General features: G+C 44.4%; 1 protein-coding gene across 3 annotated transcripts in view; it reads right to left on the bottom strand.

Moving 5' to 3' along the window:
* Positions 1-15266: 15266 nt before the first annotated feature.
* The window catches only part of LOC120066372 (ras association domain-containing protein 7-like), a 68205-nt gene continuing 57492 nt past the window's right edge, over positions 15267-25979 (bottom strand). For all 3 annotated transcript variants that reach the window (XM_039017694.1, XM_039017695.1, XM_039017693.1), the window contains one exon: positions 15267-15605. In XM_039017694.1, coding sequence (XP_038873622.1) covers positions 15574-15605 — 32 coding nt within the window. In that variant the 3' untranslated portion in view covers positions 15267-15573. The remainder of the gene's footprint in view (positions 15606-25979) is intronic.

Raw genomic sequence — 25979 nt, 5'->3', positions numbered from 1 at the left:
AGTGTAAGAAATGTATGCTTTATTGTTTTGTATGTGGTAGAATTTGTCCCCACTGTATCCGATTGTATCCAATCAAATAAATGGTATGGTCTGGCATTTTCTGACCAGACACGATTCTATTGCTTTGCTAAACTGTTGATCGACCTGTTCCGGTTCAAAAAGGTTACTTGGTAATGTTGTTGAACCTGAACATACCACATTTCAGTAGTTAGAGGAAACGTGGGAATATGCAAACTAAAATGGGGGGGAAATGGTTATGAAGAATTGCCAACAGGAATAGGACGACGTTCGCACTCGAAGGCAGTTTAATTATAGATTATTTCTCAGCAAAATGTTTTTGTATTTGTTTAAAATGTGTTAAACGTGTATAAAATAATGATCATGAGTGTTAGGCAATTGTATCCAACATTGAAGTTTGCATCTTGCAGGACATCTAAATAATTAAAGATAATCGGTAATGCGCCTTGAATACTGTATGATTGCACGACCCCATTAGTCCAGATCATACAGTCTGTGCCATTCGCGCTCTCTCGCTCTGATTTCCACTACTGTAATGAAGCAGCATCCTTGGTACGTGCACAACCACACTCGCCTCATGGCAACAATGTACACAAGCGAGCAGAGTTCAACCACTTTCAGTAGTACGGGTAGAGCGCTTTTTCTCAAAACGGGTTAAATGCACGCCCCTTGACTCCAATGACCAATGTTGCATTACAGTTTGCCCGATTTAGACGGGGGGAATCTTGTCGTAACCGCCTTTCTGATTAATATTGCCGATGGCAGGAAATTGATGACGCGAAAATGGTTTATTCCTAATATAGCCTGAGACGTGCAGAAACGAACGCGCCGCACCCCAACTATAACTCAAGGAAATCCACTAAACCCATTGGTGGTGTTAAGTACACCAATTGGACGCTGTAATTCGATGGTTGTCTTTATTGGGCGGGCTGTACAGTAGGAATAGTGTCCACACGCTTTACAAGACGCCAATATCTGTATGCTTTGCATATGCAGGTCAGGTTGCAGAGATGCAGGGGAATGGGTAGTTTTGGGGTAGCGCAAGATAACTGAACTTATGGGTTAGTGTGGCCTAAACTGCTATTCTTTAAATGCATCTAACTTTAATGAAATATTTGACATATTTTTGAGAAAACAGTTACAGTGTTTGAATGTATGAACGTGTGGCACTCGTCAGAGCTATTGGAGTTATTTTCTCTTACACATTATCTATTCAAAAGGAAAATGTGGGAGATTGGTGAGTAGACTTCTGTATCTTTATCTGGTGAAATGTTGTAATAATTTCCTGAGAATATTTTCAAAATGTTTTTGAAATAGCTCGATGCATCGTTGAATTTGATGATGTGTTAGGCCTATGTTGTAGAATTACTTCCCTTGTTGTTGATCATATTGTAATTTGACTGATAGGATTAAATGAGAACCATGCTAAATATTTTACAACCGAAATGTATCGAAAATGTTGATGAATATGTCAAGGAGGAGCCTCCCAAACCAACTGAGATTGCACATAGTTTCGAATCCCAAAGTTATTTTCAGTATTTGGATGCACACTATTTAGGCAACTTGCGCTGTAAAACAATTCCTATAGCCACAATGGATTTTAGCCTATATTTGCATGCCATGTTGATATCAAATAAGATGATGATTATTATTATTGTTGTTATGCTATTATTGTGTTGTTACTGTATAATACATACCATATTTGTTTCCCCCTCAGTTATCATTTGGTAGGATTTATTTTATGAATCTGAAATCAGGTTAGCCACTGACTAACGTACATTGCGCCTATCCCAATTCCACTGTGCGTGTGACAGCGGCTAACCTGGGTTTGGGGAGACTTCTCTACTGCCGCTGCGGGAAAGGCCCTGTCCAGACACACTTTACAAATGCAACATCTCGTGCTATCTGACACCTGTTATGTGGGAATAATTATTTGCTTCAGCATTACTGCCCTCCCTGTGGTCTTTCTGAGTACTACTGTATGTAGTACACTATCTCCAGGCTATACAGTCAGAGGCCTTTACATTAGACCTACTATGGAGCTGCCCCCCTATAGACCTGGCATGCCATCTACTGGGACTCTAGCCTGCTGGTGGTGAGTGTTTCTCTGGCATTGCCTTAGTTTACTTTTGTGTGTATTTCGTTAATTAGCACAAATATAGTCCAGAACTTGTATCAATGTATATATACTCTGTTCCAAACCAATGACAATGTGACTTGACAATGTTACCCTAACAAAAAAAAGTAAACTTTCTATTGAAATCATGTGGCATCAAGTATATTTATTTCCATTGTGTGGTTTCAGTGTTTAGTTTATTGCCTCATGGATTACTCAGAGTGACACCCAGTAGATAGATAAGTAAGTGGTGTATGTCAGACTGTGAACGTGCAGATACTTACGGCACCATCCTATCAACAGGCAGGCAGCAGGGCTATATCCATAGCATTCAGGCTCCGGCCATAAACAGCCTCTGGCCCCCCTCCTTTTAGACCCAGGCACATGTGTACTGTACATCTGAAATGATTGGGTAGGTGTAAGCATATGGCAAAAGTGGAGCTACCAGCATATTGCTTATCCAATCTTGTCTGACCTACACAAATGGTTAGGGGCTAGGGTTGTTTTTGGACAGGGGTCCCTCACTTTCTAGTGATAAGAACAGGGTGCTATTCAATGCCATGACTTCCAACCCACATCCTGCCTAGATACATATGATATACATATTGTTCTGTCAGGTTAAGGTCAGTTTCCATATCCAAAAGGCAAACGTTTGCCTTACCTCTTGCTGAACCAGTCTTAACAGGTTCAGTGAGAGAGGATCCATGTTGAGAGGTATGGCATCTGTGAGCAAACATAATGCCCTCATCAGGTAGACACCCTGCAAACCCATCATAATCTGTTAATGATCTCCTGTTTCTGAGATTGCTGTCCTTAAGGTTAGCTTTTGAGTGGGTGAGATTGTGTGTGTGCGTGAAAGAGAGGTAGTGCCTGTGTGACTGTTCTGTATGTGAGTGGCTACAGGCCACAAATGGGACATTTCAAAAGATTAGAGACTAACTGGATGTGATTGAACTGCTCTTGAACTAGAAGGCCTTCCAGTGTGATAGTCCCTGATAGGAAATGGAAGTTTCCATGAGAATGATGACACGACATCAGCGTTAAGTATTCCACTTCTGCTGCATGCTCATATCAGTGTGACCCTGCAACAGCTCAGTGTGTGTGAGAGAGAGCTTCCCATGTCAGAGAACTGTCCCCCTCTCTCTGCTTTCTTTCCCTCACTTCACTCTCCCCCCTCCCTCTCTCTGTCTCCCTGTCTCTCTCCAGACTATGGGAACTTCAGGGATTCCGGGGCTTATCTATCTCCAGCCAAGCCAGACGTGTCCTGATCGTGTCACCATAATCCAATTCCACATAATTCATCTTAATATCAGAACTGTCTAGTCCTTTCAAGTAGCTCTGACAAACATATGTACCTCAGCTACTCCCTCAACCCATAGAGGTGAGAGTTAAAACAGGAATGTAGAGAAATGCCGACTTAGGCAAAGTCATTCGACAACGATTGAAGGGTGGAAAAAGTAGATAAATATAGCGGTGCAGATACAGTATGTAAAGGGAAGAGGAATCTCTTTATGTGACAGCAAGGACAAATATTTACAGAGCTGTGGAGCAGCTAAGCAGAGTTTGTTTCAGCATTGTGGTGGTTCATGGGACTCACTCCGTCAGACAGCCATCATGTTTATTCTCACAGATATACACAGAGAGGGAGAAGGGTGGGACTGGGTCATCTGACGTGGGTTCAGAGAGGAGGACTGTGTAATGTGAATACAGTCCAGAGTCGGGGTCAGCTCACTGTTTATGATATCACTTACTGTATTAGTGATATCACTAACAAGCTTCATTACAGAAAGGCAAACTGAATAGACATTTGACTTTTCATCACTATCTACTCTGCTAAATACACTATCAGGGCGTTCGGTAGCCTAACGGTTAAGAATGTTGGGCCAGTACCCGAAAGGTCGCTGGTTTGAATCTCCGAGCCGACTAGGTGAAAAATCTGTTGATGTGTCCTTGAGCAAGGCACTTAACCCTAATTGCTCCTGTTAAGTTGCTCTGGATAAGAGTGTCTGCTAATTGAATAAAAAACTTGATTGTACGGTCCTAGTTCTGCACTCTTGTCATGTTTGCATTTTATTTTCCATGTTCAAATACCATGGCAAGTCACTGTGGCTTGAGGTAAGAGCAGGGGCCTGGACTAGAGCATGGGAAGTGCTGAGTATATGGCATGAAGAAGCACTTGAGTAGAGAATTAGTGTGCATTAAATGTGCATGTTCAGCTATCGTGTGAGTGGACACGTCAGCATAGCATAGTAGACATATCTAACCTACCAGCACTCTCCTGCTCCATCTAACCTACCAGCACTCTCCTGCTCCATCTAACCTACCAGCACTCTCCTGCTCCATCTAACCTACCAGCACTCTCCTGCTCCGTCTAACCTACCAGCACTCTCCTGCTCCGTCTAACCTACCAGCACTCACCTGCTCCGTCTAACCTACCAGCACTCTCCTGCTCCGTCTAACCTACCAGCACCCTCCTGCTCCGTCTAACCTACCAGCACTCTCCTGCTCCGTCTAACCTACCAGCACTCTCCTGCTCCGTCTAACCCACCAGCACTCTCCTGCTCCGTCTAACCTACCAGCACTCTCCTGCTCCGTCTAACCTACCAGCACTCACCTGCTCCGTCTAACCTACCAGCACTCACCTGCTCCGTCTAACCTACCAGCACTCACCTGCTCTGTCTAACCTACCAGCACTCACCTGCTCCGTCTAACCTACCAGCACTCTCCTGCTCCGTCGAACCTACCAGCACTCTCCTGCTCCGTCTAACCTACCAGCACTCTCCTGCTCCGTCTAACCTACCAGCACTCTCCTGCTCCGTCTAACCTACCAGCACTCTCCTGCTCCATCTAACCTACCAGCACTCTCCTGCTCCGTCTAACCTACCAGCACTCTCCTGCTCCATCTAACCTACCAGCACTCTCCTGCTCCATCTAACCTACCAGCACTCTCCTGCTCCGTCTAATCTACCAGCACTCTCCTGCTCCATCTAACCTACCAGCACTCTCCTGCTCCATCTAACCTACCAGCACTCTCCTGTGCTGTCTAAATGCCTCATTAATTACTGTTGTTGTCATGTTCTCTTTCATAATTCAACAAGTGTGTCTGTTTGAGACAATTTCGACATATTTGTATACAGAGCATACAGAGCTCCATGTACGTGTGTAAATATATTAAATATGATGAAATATTAGGTGCGTACCTTTATGATTTATATATTTACCTGATTGAGATATATTCCTTTGTTATTAGCAAAATGTTGTTTTTGTCTCCCCCTCTTGCCCACTCATTGTACTGTGGTAAGTGTTTTAGTGATAAGATAAAGGCAGGAAGTTGGGACTTTGGTGGGGGGTGTCCTAGCTAGACCCGGGAGCAGTATAGTCTTTTGGCCATACATGCATGCATACAAACAGGCCATATTATGTATTTTTCATGTCAAGTAATCTAGGCTTTAAATTGATTGGATAATCATTTTTTTATGTTAGATTTAAGAAGAATAAACCTTTTTGTTGCACCATATCCCTGGATCTCATTGAATGTTTTTGCTGTTTGGGAACTTCGAATGTGGACTGACTGTATGCTTCCGAAACAACCCCGCTTCAGGCTAGGGCAGTGGCTATGTTCAATTGGTAAGGGAAGCCACTAGTGTCTATAGCACCCTTGGATTAAAAATCAACATGCTTGGTTCTAGATTACATCTATCTAAACATACAGTACTTTACATTGTTTGCGAGATCAAACATAATATCACTATAATCCGAGTATTCATTTTCGGGAGGGTTGTTTTCATTTTAGCGCATCTAATTTGTAAAAATGTCAACGGTTTTAAATTATTACTTTGTTTATTTTTTGTGGAATTAAAAACCCATCAAAATACATTTCCCTTCACTTTCTTGTGATGTAAGTGTCGAGAGGGTTCATTAAATCCCCAACGAAGTTTAGAGTTCTTATAGATTCAACGGAAATACAATAATATTCAATTGAGCCCATTTCAGCCATTAGTGTGTTTGACAGGTCATTATAAACATTTCCGCGCTTGTAACGTTAACGGGGGGAAACGAGAGGCACAAGCAAGAGTATGAAAGAGCCGCAGGAGTCAAATGAAAGTAATCAATCCAGCGAGATTTAAGTGACAAGTAGATTTTGCACCCTTCAATCACAGGAAATAGATGGCTGAAAGAGATCCTCAAGTGGGCGGGGCATGCGCGTTCTACATCATTAAACAGTGCCTCATAGAAAGGGAGACTGGAGTTTTGAGTCAGCGTTATGCACTAGCCAGGGGCGAAAATCTGATATCAACCTTGGAGGGGACAATTACATTACATTTTCTCAAGAGCAATTCCTGAGGGGGACACCAAAAGTAGTGCTGTAACACATAGCATACGTTGTTATATGTTAAATGTATATTGAGGAACCATAATTCCTACAACTGGATAATTGATAGGTACAGTAGTTAACTGAAGGGTTTTCCCAACTTGTTCAAATGTTTAAATTATTAAACTCTACTACTAATAATAGTTATAGCAGTGCTCCTTACCAGTCCAGTATGTATGCAGGTATTCGTACTTACAACCAGCAATATCAAGAAAGGTCAGTAGGTGACAATGGTACTGTACACTGTATGGGTGTAGTTTTCATAAATACAATGAACATGGTGTGATCACATCTAAAAGAATCTCCATTGAGAACCATCACAAAGTTGGTCTCCGTATTGAATTGACCTTTTAATTTGACTTTTTCTGATACATTTATTTAGCCATTAAATATGTGCACCTGGCCTGAGTCTACTACAATATCTTTACAAGAACAAAAAGCTTAAAATAAGTACAGTTCTAAAAGCAAAATAACTACTTCAATGAAAAACCCAAATAAATCAAACAAAATATCCTTCAGTCAGTGTCTCAACTCTTGAAACAGCAGCTATGGACAAGTATGTCGCACAAAGTATGCAATTTTAAATAAAATAACATTAAATAAATAATTTGTAAGTGTACTGAAAACTACTAAACAAAAGAACAAATATCAATTACACCAGGGGTTCTCAAACAGGGGTCCATGGACTAATTGCAAGGGGTCCGTGAAATAAAAAAGTGTAATGAATGTAGTCAGTACCACAAGGTTTCCAGTAAGTTTACATATAATATAGAGTGGAGGTCCCTGAGGACCGCTCAAAACCTTGCCTGCCTTGCCTCAAAATATGCAGGGGTTCCAGTACCCAAAAAAGGTTGAGAACCACTGCTATACACACTATTGAACAAAAGAACCGAGCATATGTTTGCGGGTTTCAATGGATCCAACAAATTGCTGGCAGATATTTTACCTCTTGAGACTGTCCAGCCTGTCTTTATGTACATTACAGACAACTACGCCGTTCAGTCTCTCTTGGCCCATGCTAGCCCGTAGCCAAGTCTTCAGCCTGCGGAGTGCACTGAAACTCCTCTCAGCCTCACATGAAGACACTGGCACCACAAACAAAATTCTGATCAGCACCTCAACTTGGTCAAACAACCCCCGCACCTCTACTGGAAGCCTCCTGAGGACCTCTGCTGCCTCTCCACTGCTGCTACAGGGGTATTTGTTGTGAAAGAGAGGGATCTGCACTGAAAGAGAATCTATGTTCAGTTCTGGGTACTGATCTAGAGACTCATCCAACTCCCCCGTGAGAAGCTCTCTTTCCAACTTTTGCAGGACGTTTGCACCCTCCGTGGCACCCAGTACCGAAGCTATCCCCTAACGCCACTGCCACGAAGCTAGCACCAGTTAGCAAACAAAATTCTACAATACCTCTTTCGCCATCTGGCTTGGATTCTCTGTCGACACGGCGCCCCGCCGCACCACCACGTCTGGTCTGCCGACGAATACTCCATCCGCTGTGCCCTCAACCGGCCTCTGTCTGAGCAGACCACCCCCGGGCTACTAACTTTAAACGCCGAGTGCTAGCGTGGTGACGGCTTCCCTGCTCCATCTACTGCTCCCCCCTGGACACTATGATCACTTGGCTACATAGCTGATGCCTGCTGGACTGTCCATTAATCACGGTACTCCATTCTGTTTATTTGTGTTTATCTTGTCGGCCCCAGCCGCGAACTCAGGCTCTGTGTGTAGTTAATCCGACCCTCTCTGCCTAGTCATCGCCATTTTACCTGCTGTTGTTGTGTTAGCTGACTAGCTGCTGTTGTCTCACCTGTTGTTTTAGCTAGCTCTACCAATCAAGACCTGCAATTACTTTACGCCTTACTATACGTCTCTCTCGAATATCAATATGCCTTGTATACTGTTGTTCGGGTTAGTTATCATTGTTTCAGTTCACAATGGAGCCCGTAGTTCCACTCCTAATACCTCTGATACCTCCTTTGTCCCACCTCCCACACATGCGGTGACCTCACCCATTATAACCAGCATGTCCAGAGATACAACCTCTCTTATCATCACCCAGTGCCTGGGCTTACCTCCGCTGTACCCGCACCCCACCATACCCGTCTGCACATTATGCCCTGAATATATTCTACCACGCCCATAAATCTGCTCCTTTTATTCCTTGTCCCCAACGCTCTAGGCGACCAGTTTTGATAGCCTTTAGCCGCACCCTCATCCTACTACTCCTCTGTTCCTCGGGTGATGTGGAGGTAAACTCAGGCCCTGCATGTCCCCAGGCACCCTCATTTGTTGACTTCTGTGATCGAAAAAGCCTTGGTTTCATGCATGTCAACATCAGAAGCCTCCTCCCTAAGATTGTTTTACTCACTGCTTTAGCACACTCTGCCAACCCTGATGTCCTTGCCGTGTCTGAATCCTGGCTTAGGAAGGCCACCTGGCTTAGGAAGATTTCCATACCCAACTATAACACTTTCCGTCAAGATAGAACTGCCAAAGGGGGAGGAGTTGCAATCTACTGCAGAGATAGCCTGCAAAGTTCTGTCATACTTTCCAGGTCTATGCCCAAACAGTTCGAACTTCTAATTTTAAAAATTAATCTCTCCAGAAATAAGTCTCTCACTGTTGCCGCCTGCTACCGACCCCCCTCAGCTCCCAGCTGTGCCCTGGACACCATCTGTGAATTGATCGCCCCCTATCTAGCTTCAGAGTTTGTTCTGTTAGGTGACCTAAACTGGGATATGCTTAACACCCCGGCAGTCCTACAATCTAAGCTAGATGCCCTCAATCTCACACAAATCATCAAGGAACCCACCAGGTACAACCCTAAATCCGTAAACATGGGCACCCTAATAGACATTATCCTGACCAACTTGCCCTCCAAATACACCTCTGCTGTCTTCAATCAGGATCTCAGCGATCACTGCCTCATTGCCTGTATCCGCTACGGGTCCGCGGTCAAACGACCACCCCTCATCACTGTCAAACGCTCCCTAAAACACTTCTGCGAGCAGGCCTTTCTAATCGACCTGGCCCGGGTATCCTGGAAGGATATTGACCTCATCCCGTCAGTTGAGGATGCCTGGTCATTCTTTAAAAGTAACTTCCTCACCATCTTAGACAAGCATGCTCCGTTCAAAAAATGCAGAACTAAGAACAGATATAGCCCTTGGTTCACTCCAGACCTGACTGCCCTCGACCAGCACAAAAACATCCTGTGGCGAACTGCAATAGCATCGAATAGTCCCCGCGATATGCAACTGTTCAGGGAAGTCAGGAACCAATACACGCAGTCAGTCAGGAAAGCAAAGGCCAGCTTTTTCAAGCAGAAATTTGCATCCTGTAGCTCTAACTCCAAAAAGTTCCGGGACACTGTAAAGTCCATGGAGAACAAGAGCACCTCCTCCCAGCTGCCCACTGCACTGAGGCTAGGTAACACGGTCACCACCGATAAATCCGTGATAATCGAAGACTTCAACAAGCATTTCTCAACGGCTGGCCATGCCTTCCTCCTGGCTACTCCAACCCTGGCCAACAGCTCCGCCCCCCCCGCTGCTACTCGCCCAAGCCTCCCCAGCTTCTCCTTTACCCAAATCCAGATAGCAGATGTTCTGAAAGAGCTGCACAACCTGGACCCATACAAATCAGCTGGGCTTGACAATCTGGACCCTCTATTTCTGAAACTGTCCGCCGCCATTGTCGCACCCCCTATTTCCAGCCTGTTCAACCTCTCCTTCGTATCATCTGAGATCCCCAAGGATTGGAAAGCTGCCGCGGTCATCCCCCTCTTCAAAGGGGGAGACACCCTGGACCCAAACTGTTACAGACCTATATCCATCCTGCCCTGCCTATCTAAGGTCTTCGAAAGCCAAGTCAACAAACAGATCACTGACCATCTCGAATCCCACCGTACCTTCTCCGCTGTGCAATCCGGTTTCCGAGCCGGTCACGGGTACACCTCAGCCACGCTCAAGGTACTAAACGATATCATAACCGCCATCGATAAAAGACAGTACTGTGCAGCCGTCTTCATCGACCTGGCCAAGGCTTTCGACTCTGTCAATCACCATATTCTTATCGGCAGACTCAGTAGCCTCGGTTTTTCTAATGACTGCCTTGCCTGGTTCACCAACTACTTCGCAGACAGAGTTCAGTGTGTCAAATCGGAGGGCATGTTGTCCGGTCCTCAGGCAGTCTCTATGGGGGTACCACAGGGTTCAATTCTCGGGCCGACTCTTTTCTCTGTATATATCAATGATGTTGCTCTTGCTGCGGGCGATTCCCTGATCCACCTCTACGCAGACGACACCATTCTGTATACTTCTGGCCCTTCCTTGGACACTGTGCTATCTAACCTCCAAACGAGCTTCAATGCCATACAACACTCCTTCCGTGGCCTCCAACTGCTCTTAAACGCTAGTAAAACCAAATGCATGCTTTTCAACCGGTCGCTGCCTGCACCCGCACGCCCGACTAGCATCACCACCCTGGATGGTTCCGACCTAGAATATGTGGACATCTATAAGTACCTAGGTGTCTGGCTAGACTGCAAACTCTCCTTCCAGACTCATATCAAACATCTCCAATCCAAAATCAAATCGAGAGTCGGCTTTCTATTTCGCAACAAAGCCTCCTTCACTCACACCGCCAAACTTACCCTAGTAAAACTGACTATCCTACCGATCTTCGACTTCGGCGATGTCATCTACAAAATAGCTTCCAATACTCTACTCAGCAAACTGGATGCAGTTTATCACAGTGCCATCCGTTTTGTTACTAAAGCACCTTATACCACCCACCACTGCGACCTGTATGCTCTAGTCGGCTGGCCCTCGCTGCATGTTCGTCGTCAGACCCACTGGCTCCAGGTCATCTACAAGGCTATGCTAGGTAAAGCGCCGCCTTATCTCAGTTCACTGGTCACGATGGCAACACCCACCCGTAGTACGCGCTCCAGCAGGTGTATCTCACTGATCATCCCTAAAGCCAAAACCTCATTTGGCCGCCTTTCCTTCCAGTTCTCTGCTGCCTGCGACTGGAACGAATTGCAAAAATCTCTGAAGTTGGAGACTTTTATCTCCCTCAACAACTTTAAACATCTGCTATCTGAGCAGCTAACCGATCGCTGCAGCTGTACATAGTCCATCGGTATATAGCCCACCCAATTTACCTACCTCATCCCCATACTGTTTTCATTTATTTACTTTTCTGCTCTTTTGCACACCAGTATCTCTATTTGCACATGATCATCTGATGATTTATCACCCCAGTGTTAATCTGCTAAATTGTAATTATTCGCTCCTATGGCCTATTTATTGCCTACCTCCTCATGCCTTTTGCACACATTGTATATAGATTCTCTTTATTTTTCTTTTTTTTCCTACTATGTTATTGACTTGTTTATTGTTTACTCCATGTGTAACTCTGTGTTGTTGTCTGTTCACACTGCTATGCTTTATCTTGGCCAGGTCGCAGTTGCAAATGAGAACTTGTTCTCAACTAGCCTACCTGGTTAAATAAAGGTGAAATAAATAAAAATAAAAAGACTGTCCTGGTCAAAACGGTCGCCAAACTGAACCTCAACACCATCCAACACTTAAATAAATTCTGCCCTATAGTGATCCACTGCTTTGCCAGCAAATCATCTTGAATGCGTCTCAATGGATTCAATAGAGTCAATCAATGTTGTTGCTTTCTCATACAGTCAAAGGTAGCTTTCGTCATTTCTCTTGCCCCTAAGAGATGACCGCACACACTCGACTGCAGCCTGCATACCAGAGACAGTCTGAGTTTTCTTCTGTAGTGAAATGTTTAGACATTCAAGCTCTCCAAGAACAGCAGAGGCAAGTGTGAGGCCCAACACAGTCTTGCCTTTGCTGAAGTGCTCGAATAAGCCACTGGCAGTTGAAGCTGTCTTGGATGCAGATTTTGCCATCTCCTCTAGGCTGCTTAGTACCCGCTCATACTGCCCCAGCACAGCTCTAATAGCAGTATTCCACACAGTCCACCCTGACCAGGGTGGTCAGATTTGTATCTTTGGACGTGGCAATTGATTCAAACATGCTCTTAAACTTTCCTGACTGGCCATAGAGGACATCTAACTGATGGACCCAGGAAAGGGAATTCCGGATCAGTGGGGAGGCTGAGCAGCCAGCCTGTGTAATCAGATTTACCCAGTGTGCTCCACAATGGACATAGAGGGCTAATGGCTGCTGCCTCCTCACAATTGCCTGTGCACCTGTGTATTTTCCTGCCATGTTTGAGGCACCATCGTAACTCTGCCCACGTAAGCCAGACATGGGCAAATTGAGCCTCAACAACACATCAGTTGCCACTTTCGCAATGCCCTCGCCTGTTGTCTCCGACACCCTGTATAGCCCAATAAACTCCTCGTGAGGGACAAGGTCATGGTCAACATAACGCAGACAGACACTCTCCTGTTCAGCACCAGAGACATCTTGAGTACCATCAACAATTAATGAAAATTGTACAATCGGAAGAGACCTAATCTCAGCTGCAATGCCTCGAATGACTATTGGCCATGATGTTCAGAATTTCATTCTGTGCTTTGGGGCCTGTGTACATTGTGGTACTCTGTTAACCACTTCAGTAAAATGGGATCATCCTCTTCTGCACTAAGTTTCAAAAGCTGGTATAAATTCCCACTGTCATCCGTGTGGCCTCTAAAGGCTTGTCCCTGTCTTACTACATGCCGCACCGAACTAACAATTTTCATCAAGCAATGCCTTGCGTCATCCTGCTGTTTACCCCACGCGCTGGATAACTGGACACTGATTGGATTTAGCTGGTGTGCTGTTACAATTACAAAGTGGCGGTGGGTTTGGCAGTTTTGATGTGCTGTGAATTTTTCAATGGCTTTTCTCCAGTTCCTAAATCCTGCACTAATGAAGGCAGCATCTGCTCTTTGGCCAAAAGATGGCTGGCTTGAAAACCCTTGGCTACAGTGAAAACACAACACTCCTTTTATTGATGGATTATAATGTAGCCAGGGGAAATCGCGAAACCATCTCTCTTGAAACGTCAACACTCAGTTGGCAAGAGTTTGCGGTTCTATAAATTGTGGGTGTGGCTGATATGGTTTTGTGCCATCACTGTGGTAACTGGACAATGCTGTGCCACTGTCCCCTATACTGGTGCTGCTGGCAACAAGGGTGACACCTGGTCCTGCCGTGGCTGTGACACTGTCCTCTGAAGTCTCTCTCCCTGGCTCTTTCCCTTTCACCACCCTAACTGACTCACAGTCTGTCTCCTAGAAAATAAATAAGGTGTTTGCCGTACTCCTAACTACCGGTACCCAAAACTACACAATTAATCACAACAGCAATACCATTGCCGTAAACAAATCTTAGTTTAGTCACCAGTTTAAGTTGAGAGTGGGGGTATCCATGGCATTTTCCAATTATGTCCCTATTTTACAAGTCAAAAAAATGGAGAACCTTTCATAATGTTGCCAAACAAAGACTCAACAAATTTACCTGAGACTCCCTGTCTCTGCCAGTCTGTCCCTGCATATCTGTCCCCAGCTCTGCTGTCTGTGTGTCATCTGTTGCCTGCTCTGCCTAATGACATCATTGTGAAACATTTCCATTAGCATTTCACTTCTTTCTTATGAACATTTTATCAACTAGTCTTTGAGATATTAGGCTACTAGAGTTCTTACTATGCGTTTTGGTGTACTGAAAAATACTCTGATGTCCGTCTTCTTACTTATTTCTGCCATTTTTCTACCTGGCTGGCTGGCCTAGCTGCACACACACACATTTACACAACACATGCTGCAACCTTTTGTAATTTTAATAGTTTGTTTCATATTGGCTGGCTTCCAACAATAGCTGAATTTGTAAAGCTAGCGAGCACCAATTCCGTTTCTGTGTGTTTGCTATAATCTTTGCTACCTGGTTAAATAAAGGTGAAATAAAATAATATAAAAAAAGTTCACTAGCGACAATTTATCTTTTGCAACGAGACCATTATATATATTTAAGACAATGGTATAAGAGAGTGTAGTTCTGTTCAGTTTATCGCTAACCTTATCACAGGGACTTTGAAGCACTACAGCTGCATGCTGATCTTGGAATAAACTGACGATAGCAAAGATTCCATCTGACGACGCCACATAAATGGAATAGGTACTAGCTAGCTTGATAGTTAATGTTTGCTTTAGTTTGCGCGCTAGCTCTGCAAATTCAGCTAGTGTGTGAACCCTGCCAACATAAAATAAATAAATAACATTGCTATGGACCTGCTATGGATTGACTGGATTAACCTCAGGTCAGTTACGTACATGTGCCTTTCGGACAGTAGATACGGACCCTCTATTACCTTGCCAGCTAAAGAACTGGCAGTGGATCAAACCATCGTGAGGCAAAGGGCGGGGGAGGTCGCAATCTTTTGAAACTTAAAAACGCGCTATTAAGTGTCTATAATCAGCACAAGTGCTTTCATTGCGTATTATTAATATTATTGAAATTACATAGTTATGTTTACAGTGATATATTGGGGGGGACAAATCATATTTTTCCCAAGATGGGGGGGTCGTGTCCCCCCCATCCCCCCTGGGATTTCCGCCTATGGCACTAGCATGTGAAATATTCAGAGTTGGACATTCCCAACAGTGGCCCATCCTTGCCATATCTTATTGCATCACTTAACCAGGCCTGTAGATGCAAGTATATATTATGCAACTGATGTGGTCTTGGGGAGGATTTAACGGTTTCATTCAATCAAAACAACAGGAAGTTTATCTAACACAGTGCACAATCTTTTATTATATTTAAATACACAAACAAAGTAATAATTCTCTAGGTAAAGGTTTTCCTAAATCATTTTACATTTCATACATATGTACTTTGCAGTGTACAGTAGCAAAATGCTATAAATATATTTATGTGCTAGTATATACACAGTATGTATATAGTATATGTGGTAATCTGGATGATAATAATAATAACAGACAGTAGGTATAAAGACAGACAGGGGTTAAATAGAATGTGTTGGTGACATTAAGTAAACAGTGAACAACTCCTTGGCCCTGCCGTTCCTTGTTTTATCTCCATGACGACTCTCTGGATGTCACGACTGCAAGACACACAAAAATAAATTGGGATGATGTCTCCCTTCATTTGGTTTCGAAAACACTTTTCTTGAAAACAATTTTCTTGTTAAGGTGGAGCGAGAGCTTGGTAGATAGAGATTGTAAATCATGCCCTGGGAGTGGGCAGAAGTTGGCCCTAACCACTGATTCAGGGTCAGTTCTTATTTAACCACCTAATGGATTGGATTAGGGGAATCTGATCAAGGATCTGTGGTGAGGCAACTTCTACTTCAAGCATGCTACCTCTATTTCCCCACTAAAGCCAGAGAAACCGCCGAAATACCCCAGCAACCAGGAGGGAGCACACACACACACACACACACACAAATAAACCCAACATCACACATGGCCATGTTTCAAAACTTCTGAAATGCATTGTTCCATTCTCTGTCCTTAGAAGTAATGACTAATATGAAATATCAGAACTAATGTGAAGGATGCATATTTTAAGTATTCAAACAGGGCCCATGACCTCACACAGAAGAGAGAAGGGACTGTGCAATACATCTTACAGCACTCTAAGGTCAGGCTCTCTCTTTCTCTTTGGAAGTCAAAGGTCACCAACATACAAGGCAATATGGAAGTAATCCCCCAAACAGAGACAGAAAAAGGCTCTCTTCTCTGGTACAACCAAACACAATTGTATTTTACACTACAGTCGTAAGCAGCACAAATTTGTATTTTTTTCCAATAAAATGTCTGCATTTAAACGAGGCCCACTCTTTTATACAGAAATAGAGTGGTGACAGTGTAACAGTGTGTTTCTGTTGTGTGTGGAGAACAGGCCTGTGGTTCTGCAGGTGGACAGACACCCTGTGTCACTGGACTGACTGGGGGGGAACATACTGGGGGGGGAAATCAGGAACAACTCACAGCTGCACTACCCGCCTGGGTGTCACAGTCCAGCTGGAGTTGAGCGAGCAGTAGGAGGCAGAGATACTGTTAGTCCACAACACAGAGAGAGAGACTGACAGAAACAGAGAAAGACTGGCAGAAACAGAGTGAGAGAGAGACTGACAGAAACAGAGAGACTGACAAAAACAGAGTGTGAGAGACTGACAGAAACAGAGAGACTGACAGAAACAGAGAGAGAAAGACTGACAAAAACAGAGTGAGAGAGACTGACAGAAACAGAGAGACTGACAAAAACAGAGTGTGAGAGACTGACAGAAACAGAGAGACTGACAGAAACAGAGAGAGAGAGACTGACATAAACAGAGAGAGAGAGACTGACATAAACAGAGAGAGAGAGACTGACATAAACAGAGAGAGAGAGACTGACAAACAGAGAGAGAGAGACTGACAGAAACAGAGCGAGAGAGACGGACAGAAACAGAGAGAGAGAGACGGACATAAACAGAGAGAGAGACTGGCAAAAACAGGGAGAGAGAGAGACTGACAGAAACAGAGAGAGAGAGACTGACAGAAACAGAGAGAGAGAGACTGACAGAAACAGAGAGAGAGAGAGACTGACAGAAACAGGGAGAGAGAGACTGACAGAAACAGAGAGAGAGAGACTGACAGAAACAGAGAGAGAGAGAGACTGACAGAAACAGAGAGAGAGAGAGACTGACAGAAACAGAGAGAGAGAGAGACTGACGGAAACAGAGAGAGAGAGAGACTGACAGAAACAGAGAGAGAGAGACTGGCAGAAACAGAGAAAGAGAGAGACTGACAGAAACAGAGAGAACGACTGACAGAAACAGGGAGAGAGAAAGACTGACAGAAACAAAGAGAGAGAGAGACTGGCAGAAACAGAGAAAGAGAGACTGACAGAAACAGAGCGAGAGAGACTGACAGAAACAGAGCGAGAGAGATGGACAGAAACAGAGAGAGAGAGACGGACAGAAACAGAGAGAGAGACTGGCAAAAACAAAGAGAGAGACTGGCAAAAACAGGGAGAGAGAGAGACTGACAGAAACAGGGAGAGAGAGAGACTGACAGAAACAGAGAGAGAGACTGACAGAAACAGAGAGAGAGAGACTGACAGAAACAGAGAGAGAGAGACTGACAGAAACAGGGAGAGAGAGACTGACAGAAACAGAGAGAGAGAGAGAGAGACTGACAGAAACAGAGAGAGAGAGAGAGACTGACAGAAACAGAGAGAGAGAGAGACTGACAGAAACAGAGAGAGAGAGACTGACAGAAACAGAGAGAGAGATACTGACAGAAACAGAGCGAGAGAGACGGACATAAACAGAGAGAGAGACGGACATAAACAGAGAGAGAGACTGGCAAAAACAAAGAGAGAGAGAGACTGACAGAAACAGGGAGAGAGAGAGACTGACAGAAACAGGGAGAGAGAGAGACTGACAGAAACAGAGAGAGAGAGAGACTGACAGAAACAGAGAGAGAGAGAGACTGACAGAAACAGAGAGAGAGAGAGACTGACAGAAACAGAGAGAGAGAGAGACTGACAGAAACAGAGAGAGAGAGAGACTGACAGAAACAGAGAGAGAGAGAGACTGACAGAAACAGAGAGAGAGAGACTGACAGAAACAGAGAGAAAGAGACTGACAGAAACAGAGAGAGAGATACTGACAGAAACAGAGAGAGAGATACTGACAGAAACAGAGAGAGAGATACTGACAGAAACAGAGAGAGAGATACTGACAGAAACAGAGACTGGCAGAAACAGAGACTGGCAGAAACAGAGAGAGAGACTGACAGAAACAGAGAGAGATACTGACAGAAACAGAGAGAGAGATACTGACAGAAACAGAGAGAGAGATACTGACAGAAACAGAGAGAGAGAGAGATACTGACAGAAACAGAGAGAGAGAGAGATACTGACAGAAACAGAGAGAGAGAGAGATACTGACAGAAACAGAGAGAGAGAGAGAGAGATACTGACAGAAACAGAGAGAGAGAGAGATACTGACAGAAACAGAGAGAGAGAGAGATACTGACAGAAACAGAGAGAGAGATACTGACAGAAACAGAGACTGGCAGAAACAGAGAGAGAGACTGACAGAAACAGAGAGAGAGACTGACAGAGAGAGAGATAATGACAGAAACAGAGAGAGAGATACTGACAGAAACAGAGAGAGAGATACTGACAGAAAAAGAGAGAGAGATACTGACAGTAACAGAGAGAGAGAGAGACTGGCAGAAACAGAGAAAGAGAGAGACTGACAGAAACAGAGAAAGAGAGAGACTGACAGAAACAGAGAAAGAGAGAGACTGACAGAAACAGAGAGAGAGAGAGACTGACAGAAACAGAGAAAGAGAGACTGACAGAAACAGAGAAAGAGAGACTGACAGAAACAGAGAAAGAGAGACTGACAGAAACAGAGAGAGAGAGAGACTGACAGAAACAGAGAGAGAGAGACTGACAGAAACAGAGAGAGAGAGAGACCGACAGAAACAGAGAGAGAGAGAGACCGACAGAAACAGAGAGAGAGAGAGACCGACAGAAACAGAGAGAGAGAGACTGACAGAAACAGAGAGAGAGAGACTGACAGAAACAGAGAGAGAGAGACTGACAGAAACAGAGAGAGAGATACTGACAGAAACAGAGAGAGATACTGACAGAAACAGAGAGAGAGATACTGACAGAAACAGAGAGAGAGATACTGACAGAAACAGAGAGAGAGATACTGACAGAAACAGAGAGAGAGATACTGACAGAAACAGAGAGAGAGATACTGACAGAAACAGAGAGAGAGATACTGACAGAAACAGAGAGAGAGATACTGACAGAAACAGAGAGAGAGATACTGACAGAAACAGAGACTGGCAGAAACAGAGAGAGAGACTGACAGAAACAGAGAGAGAGAGACTGACAGAAACAGAGAGAGAGACTGACAGAAACAGAGAGAGAGACTGACAGAAACAGATAAAGACTGGCAGAAACAGAGAGAGAGACTGACAGAAACAGAGAGAGAGAGAGACTGACAGAAACAGAGAGAGAGAGACTGACAGAAACAGAGAGAGAGAGACTGACAGAAACAGAGAGAGAGAGACTGACAGAAACAGAGAGAGAGAGACTGACAGAAACAGAGAGAGAGAGAGACTGACAGAAACAGAGAGAGAGACTGACAGAAACAGAGAGAGAGAGACTGACAGAAACAGAGAGAGACTGACAGAAACAGAGAGAGAGACTGACAAAAAACAGAGAGAGAGAGACTGACAGATACAGAGAGAGAGAGACTGACAGAAACAGAGAGAGAGACTGACAGAAACAGAGAGAGAGACTGACAGAAACAGAGAGAGAGATACTGACAGAAACAGAGAGAGAGATACTGACAGAAACAGAGAGAGATATACTGACAGAAACAGAGAGAGATACTGACAGAAACAGAGAGAGAGATACTGACAGAAACAGAGAGAGAGATACGGACAGAAACAGAGACTGGCAGAAACAGAGAGAGACTGACAGAAACAGAGAGACTGACAGAAACAGAGAGAGAGAGACCGACAGAAACAGAGAGAGAGAGACCGACAGAAACAGAGAGAGAGACTGACAGAAACAGAGAGAGAGACTGACAGAAACAGATAGAGAGAGACTGACAGAAACAGATAGAGAGAGACTGACAGAAACAGATAGAGAGAGACTGACAGAAACAGATAGAGAGAGACTGACAGAAACAGATAGAGAGAGACACTGACAGAAACAGAGAGAGATACTGACAGAAACAGAGACTGGCAGAAACAGAGAGAGAGACTGACAGAAACAGAGAGAGAGAGAGACTGACAGAAACAGAGAGAGAGAGAGACTGACAGAAACAGAGAGAGAGAGAGACTGACAGAAACAGAGAGAGAGAGAGACTGACAGAAACAGAGAGAGAGAGACTGACAGAAACAGAGAGAGAGAGACTGACAGAAACAGAGAGAAAGAGACTGACAGAAACAGAGAGAGAGACTGACAGAAACAGAGAGAGAGACTGACAGAAACAGAGAGAGAGACTGACAGAAACAGAGAGAGAGATACTGACAGAAACAGAGAGAGAGATACTGACAGAAACAGAGAGAGAGATACTGACAGAAACAGAGAGAGAGATACTGACAGAAACAGAGAGAGAGATACTGACAGAAACAGAGACTGGCAGAAACAGAGAGAGAGACTGGCAGAAACAGAGAGAGAGACTGACAGAAACAGAGAGAGAGAGACTGACAGAAACAGAGAGAGAGAGAGACTGACAGAAACAGAGAGAGAGAGACTGACAGAAACAGAGAGAGAGAGAGACTGACAGAAACAGAGAGAGAGAGAGACTGACAGAAACAGAGAGAGAGAGAGACTGACAGAAACAGAGAGAGAGAGAGACTGACAGAAACAGAGAGAGAGAGAGACTGACAGAAACAGAGAGAGAGACTGACAGAAACAGATAGAGAGACTGACAGAAACAGATAGAGAGAGACTGACAGAAACAGATAGAGAGAGACTGACAGAAACAGATAGAGAGAGACTGACAGAAACAGAGAGAGAGATACTGACAGAAACAGAGACTGGCAGAAACAGAGAGAGAGACTGGCAGAAACAGAGAGAGAGACTGGCAGAAACAGAGAGAGAGACTGACAGAAACAGAGAGAGAGAGACTGACAGAAACAGAGAGAGAGAGACTGACAGAAACAGAGAGAGAGAGAGACTGACAGAAACAGAGAGAGAGAGAGACTGACAGAAACAGAGAGAGAGAGAGACTGACAGAAACAGAGAGAGAGAGAGACTGACAGAAACAGAGAGAGAGAGAGACTGACAGAAACAGAGAGAGAGACTGACAGAAACAGAGAGAGAGACTGACAGAAACAGAGAGAGAGACTGACAGAAACAGATAGAGAGAGACTGACAGAAACAGATAGAGAGAGACTGACAGAAACAGATAGAGAGAGACTGACAGAAACAGATAGAGAGAGACTGACAGAAACAGATAGAGAGAGACACTGACAGAAACAGAGAGAGATACTGACAGAAACAGAGACTGGCAGAAACAGAGAGAGAGACTGACAGAAACAGAGAGAGAGAGAGACTGACAGAAACAGAGAGAGAGAGAGACTGACAGAAACAGAGAGAGAGAGAGACTGACAGAAACAGAGAGAGAGAGAGACTGACAGAAACAGAGAGAGAGAGAGACTGACAGAAACAGAGAGAGAGAGACTGACAGAAACAGAGAGAGAGAGACTGACAGAAACAGAGAGAAAGAGACTGACAGAAACAGAGAGAGAGACTGACAGAAACAGAGAGAGAGACTGACAGAAACAGAGAGAGAGACTGACAGAAACAGAGAGAGAGATACTGACAGAAACAGAGAGAGAGATACTGACAGAAACAGAGAGAGAGATACTGACAGAAACAGAGAGAGAGATACTGACAGAAACAGAGAGAGAGATACTGACAGAAACAGAGAGAGAGATACTGACAGAAACAGAGACTGGCAGAAACAGAGAGAGAGACTGGCAGAAACAGAGAGAGAGACTGACAGAAACAGAGAGAGAGAGACTGACAGAAACAGAGAGAGAGAGAGACTGACAGAAACAGAGAGAGAGAGACTGACAGAAACAGAGAGAGAGAGACTGACAGAAACAGAGAGAGAGAGACTGACAGAAACAGAGAGAGAGACTGACAGAAACAGAGAGAGAGACTGACAAAAAACAGAGAGAGAGAGACTGACAGATACAGAGAGAGAGAGACTGACAGAAACAGAGAGAGAGACTGACAGAAACAGAGAGAGAGACTGACAGAAACAGAGAGAGAGATACTGACAGAAACAGAGAGAGAGATACTGACAGAAACAGAGAGAGAGATACTGACAGAAACAGAGAGAGAGATACTGACAGAAACAGAGAGAGATATACTGACAGAAACAGAGAGAGATACTGACAGAAACAGAGAGAGAGATACTGACAGAAACAGAGAGAGAGATACGGACAGAAACAGAGACTGGCAGAAACAGAGAGAGAGACTGACAGAAACAGAGAGACTGACAGAAACAGAGAGAGAGAGACTGACAGAAACAGAGAGAGAGAGACCGACAGAAACAGAGAGAGAGAGACCGACAGAAACAGAGAGAGAGACTGACAGAAACAGAGAGAGAGACTGACAGAAACAGATAGAGAGAGACTGACAGAAACAGATAGAGAGACTGACAGAAACAGATAGAGAGAGACTGACAGAAACAGATAGAGAGAGACTGACAGAAACAGATAGAGAGAGACTGACAGAAACAGATAGAGAGAGACTGACAGAAACAGATAGAGAGAGACACTGACAGAAACAGAGAGAGATACTGACAGAAACAGAGACTGGCAGAAACAGAGAGAGAGACTGACAGAAACAGAGAGAGAGAGAGACTGACAGAAACAGAGAGAGAGAGAGACTGACAGAAACAGAGAGAGAGAGACTGACAGAAACAGAGAGAGAGAGACTGACAGAAACAGAGAGAGAGAGACTGACAGAAACAGAGAGAGAGAGACTGACAGAAACAGAGAGAAGAGACTGACAGAAACAGAGAGAGAGACTGACAGAAACAGAGAGAGAGACTGACAGAAACAGAGAGAGAGACTGACAGAAACAGAGAGAGAGATACTGACAGAAACAGAGAGAGAGATACTGACAGAAACAGAGAGAGAGATACTGACAGAAACAGAGAGAGAGATACTGACAGAAACAGAGACTGGCAGAAACAGAGAGAGAGACTGGCAGAAACAGAGAGAGAGAGACTGACAGAAACAGAGAGAGAGAGACTGACAGAAACAGAGAGAGAGAGACTGACAGAAACAGAGAGAGAGACTGACAGAAACAGAGAGAGAGACTGACAAAAAACAGAGAGAGAGATACTGACAGAAACAGAGAGAGAGATACTGACAGAAACAGAGAGAGAGATACTGACAGAAACAGAGAGAGAGATACTGACAGAAACAGAGACTGGCAGAAACAGAGAGAGAGACTGACAGAAACAGAGAGAGAGATACTGACAGAAACAGAGAGAGAGATACTGACAGAAACAGAGAGAGAGAGAGATACTGACAGAAACAGAGAGAGAGAGAGATACTGACAGAAACAGAGAGAGAGAGAGATACTGACAGAAACAGAGAGAGAGAGAGATACTGACAGAAACAGAGAGAGAGAGACTGGCAGAAACAGAGAGAGAGACTGACAGAAACAGAGAGACTGACAGAAACAGAGAGAGAGAGACTGACAGAAACAGAGAGAGAGAGACCGACAGAAACAGAGAGAGAGACTGACAGAAACAGAGAGAGAGACTGACAGAAACAGAGAGAGAGATACTGACAGAAACAGAGACTGGCAGAAACAGAGAGAGAGACTGGCAGAAACAGAGAGAGAGACTGACAGAAACAGAGAGAGAGAGACTGACAGAAACAGAGAGAGAGAGACTGACAGAAACAGAGAGAGAGAGACTGACAGAAACAGAGAGAGAGAGAGACTGACAGAAACAGAGAGAGAGAGACTGACAGAAACAGAGAGAGAGAGAGACTGACAGAAACAGAGAGAGAGAGAGACTGACAGAAACAGAGAGAGAGAGACTGACAGAAACAGAGAGAGAGAGAGACTGACAGAAACAGAGAGAGAGAGACTGACAGAAACAGAGAGAGAGAGAGACTGACAGAAACAGAGAGAGAGAGACTGACAGAAACAGAGAGAAAGAGACTGACAGAAACAGAGAGAGAGACTGACAAAAAACAGAGAGAGAGAGACTGACAGAAACAGAGAGAGAGATACTGACAGAAACAGAGAGAGAGAGACTGGCAGAAACAGAGAAAGAGAGAGACTGACAGAAACAGAGAAAGAGAGAGACTGACAGAAACAGAGAGAGAGAGAGACTGACAGAAACAGAGAAAGAGAGACTGACAGAAACAGAGAAAGAGAGAGACTGGACAGAAACAGAGAGAGAGAGAGACTGACAGAAAACAGAGATGAGCAGAGAGAGAGACTGACAGAAAACAGAGAGAGAGAGAGACCGACAGAAACAGAGACGAGAGAACTGACAGAAAACAGATGAGAGAGAGACCGACAGAAACAGAGAGAGAGAACTGACAGAAACAGAGAGAGAGAGACTGACAGAAACAGAGAGAGAGACTGACAGAAACAGAGAGGAGAACTGACAAACAGAGAGAGAGATACTGACAGAAACAGAGAGAGAGAGATACTGACAGAAACAGAGAGAGATACTGACAGAACAGAGAGAGATACTGACAGAAACAGAGAGAGCAGAGATGACAGAAACAGAGAGAGAGATACGGACAGAAACAGAGACTGGCAGAAACAGAGAGAGAGACTGACAGAAACAGAGAGACTGATAGAAACAGAGAGAGAGAGACTGACAGAAACAGAGAGAGAGAGACTGACAGAAACAGAGAGAGAGAGACCGACAGAAACAGAGAGAGAGAGACAGACAGAAACAGAGAGAGAGACTGACAGAAACAGAGAGAGAGAGACTGACAGAAACAGATAGAGAGAGACTGACAGAAACAGATAGAGAGACTGACAGAAACAGATAGAGAGAGAGACTGACAGAAAACAGAAGAGAGAGACTGACAGAAACAGATAGAGAGAGACTGACAGAAACAGTAGAGAGAGACACTGACAGAACAGAGAGAGAGAGGACTGACAGAAACAGAGGACTGACAGAAAAGAGAGGAGACTGACAGAAACAGAGGAGAGAGAGATGACAAAACAAGAGAGAGAGACTGACAGAAACAGAGAGAGAGAGAGACTGACAGAAAACAGAGAGAGAAGAGGACTGACAGAAACAGAGAGAGGAGACTGACAGAAACAGAGAGAGAGAGATGACTGACAGAAACAGAGAGAAAGAGACTGACAGAAACAGAGAGAGAGACTGACAGAAACAGAGAGAGAGACTACAGAAACGAGAGGAGATACTGACAGAAACAGAGAGAGAGATACTGACAGAAACAGGAGAGAGATACTGACAGAACAGAGAGAGAGATAGACAGAAACAGAGAGAGAGATACTGACAGAAACAGAGACTGGCAGAAACAGAGAGAGAGACTGGCAGAAACAGAGAGAGAGACTGAACGAAACAGAGGAGAGAGAGACTGACAGAAACAGTAGAGAGAGAGAGACTGACAGAAACAGAGAGAGAGATGCAAACAGAGAGAGAGAGAGACTGACAGAAAAGAGAGAGAGACTGACAGAAACAGAGAGAGAGACTGACAAAAAACAAAGAGAGAGAGATGACAGAAAGAGAGAGAGAGACTGACAGAAACAGAGAGAGAGAGACAGAAACAGAGAGAGAGACTGACAGAAACAGAGAGAGAGATACTGACAGAAACAGAGAGAGAGATACTGACAGAAACAGAGAGAGAGATACTGACAGAAAAGCAAGAGAAACGAGAAACAGAGAGAGATACTGACAGAACAGAGAGAGAGATACTGACAG

This window comes from Salvelinus namaycush, chromosome 21 (genome assembly GCF_016432855.1).
Source record: "Salvelinus namaycush isolate Seneca chromosome 21, SaNama_1.0, whole genome shotgun sequence".
Lineage (NCBI taxonomy): Eukaryota > Metazoa > Chordata > Actinopteri > Salmoniformes > Salmonidae > Salvelinus > Salvelinus namaycush.
Note: the sequence above shows the minus strand (reverse complement) of the source record. Positions and strands in the feature narration are given on the sequence as shown.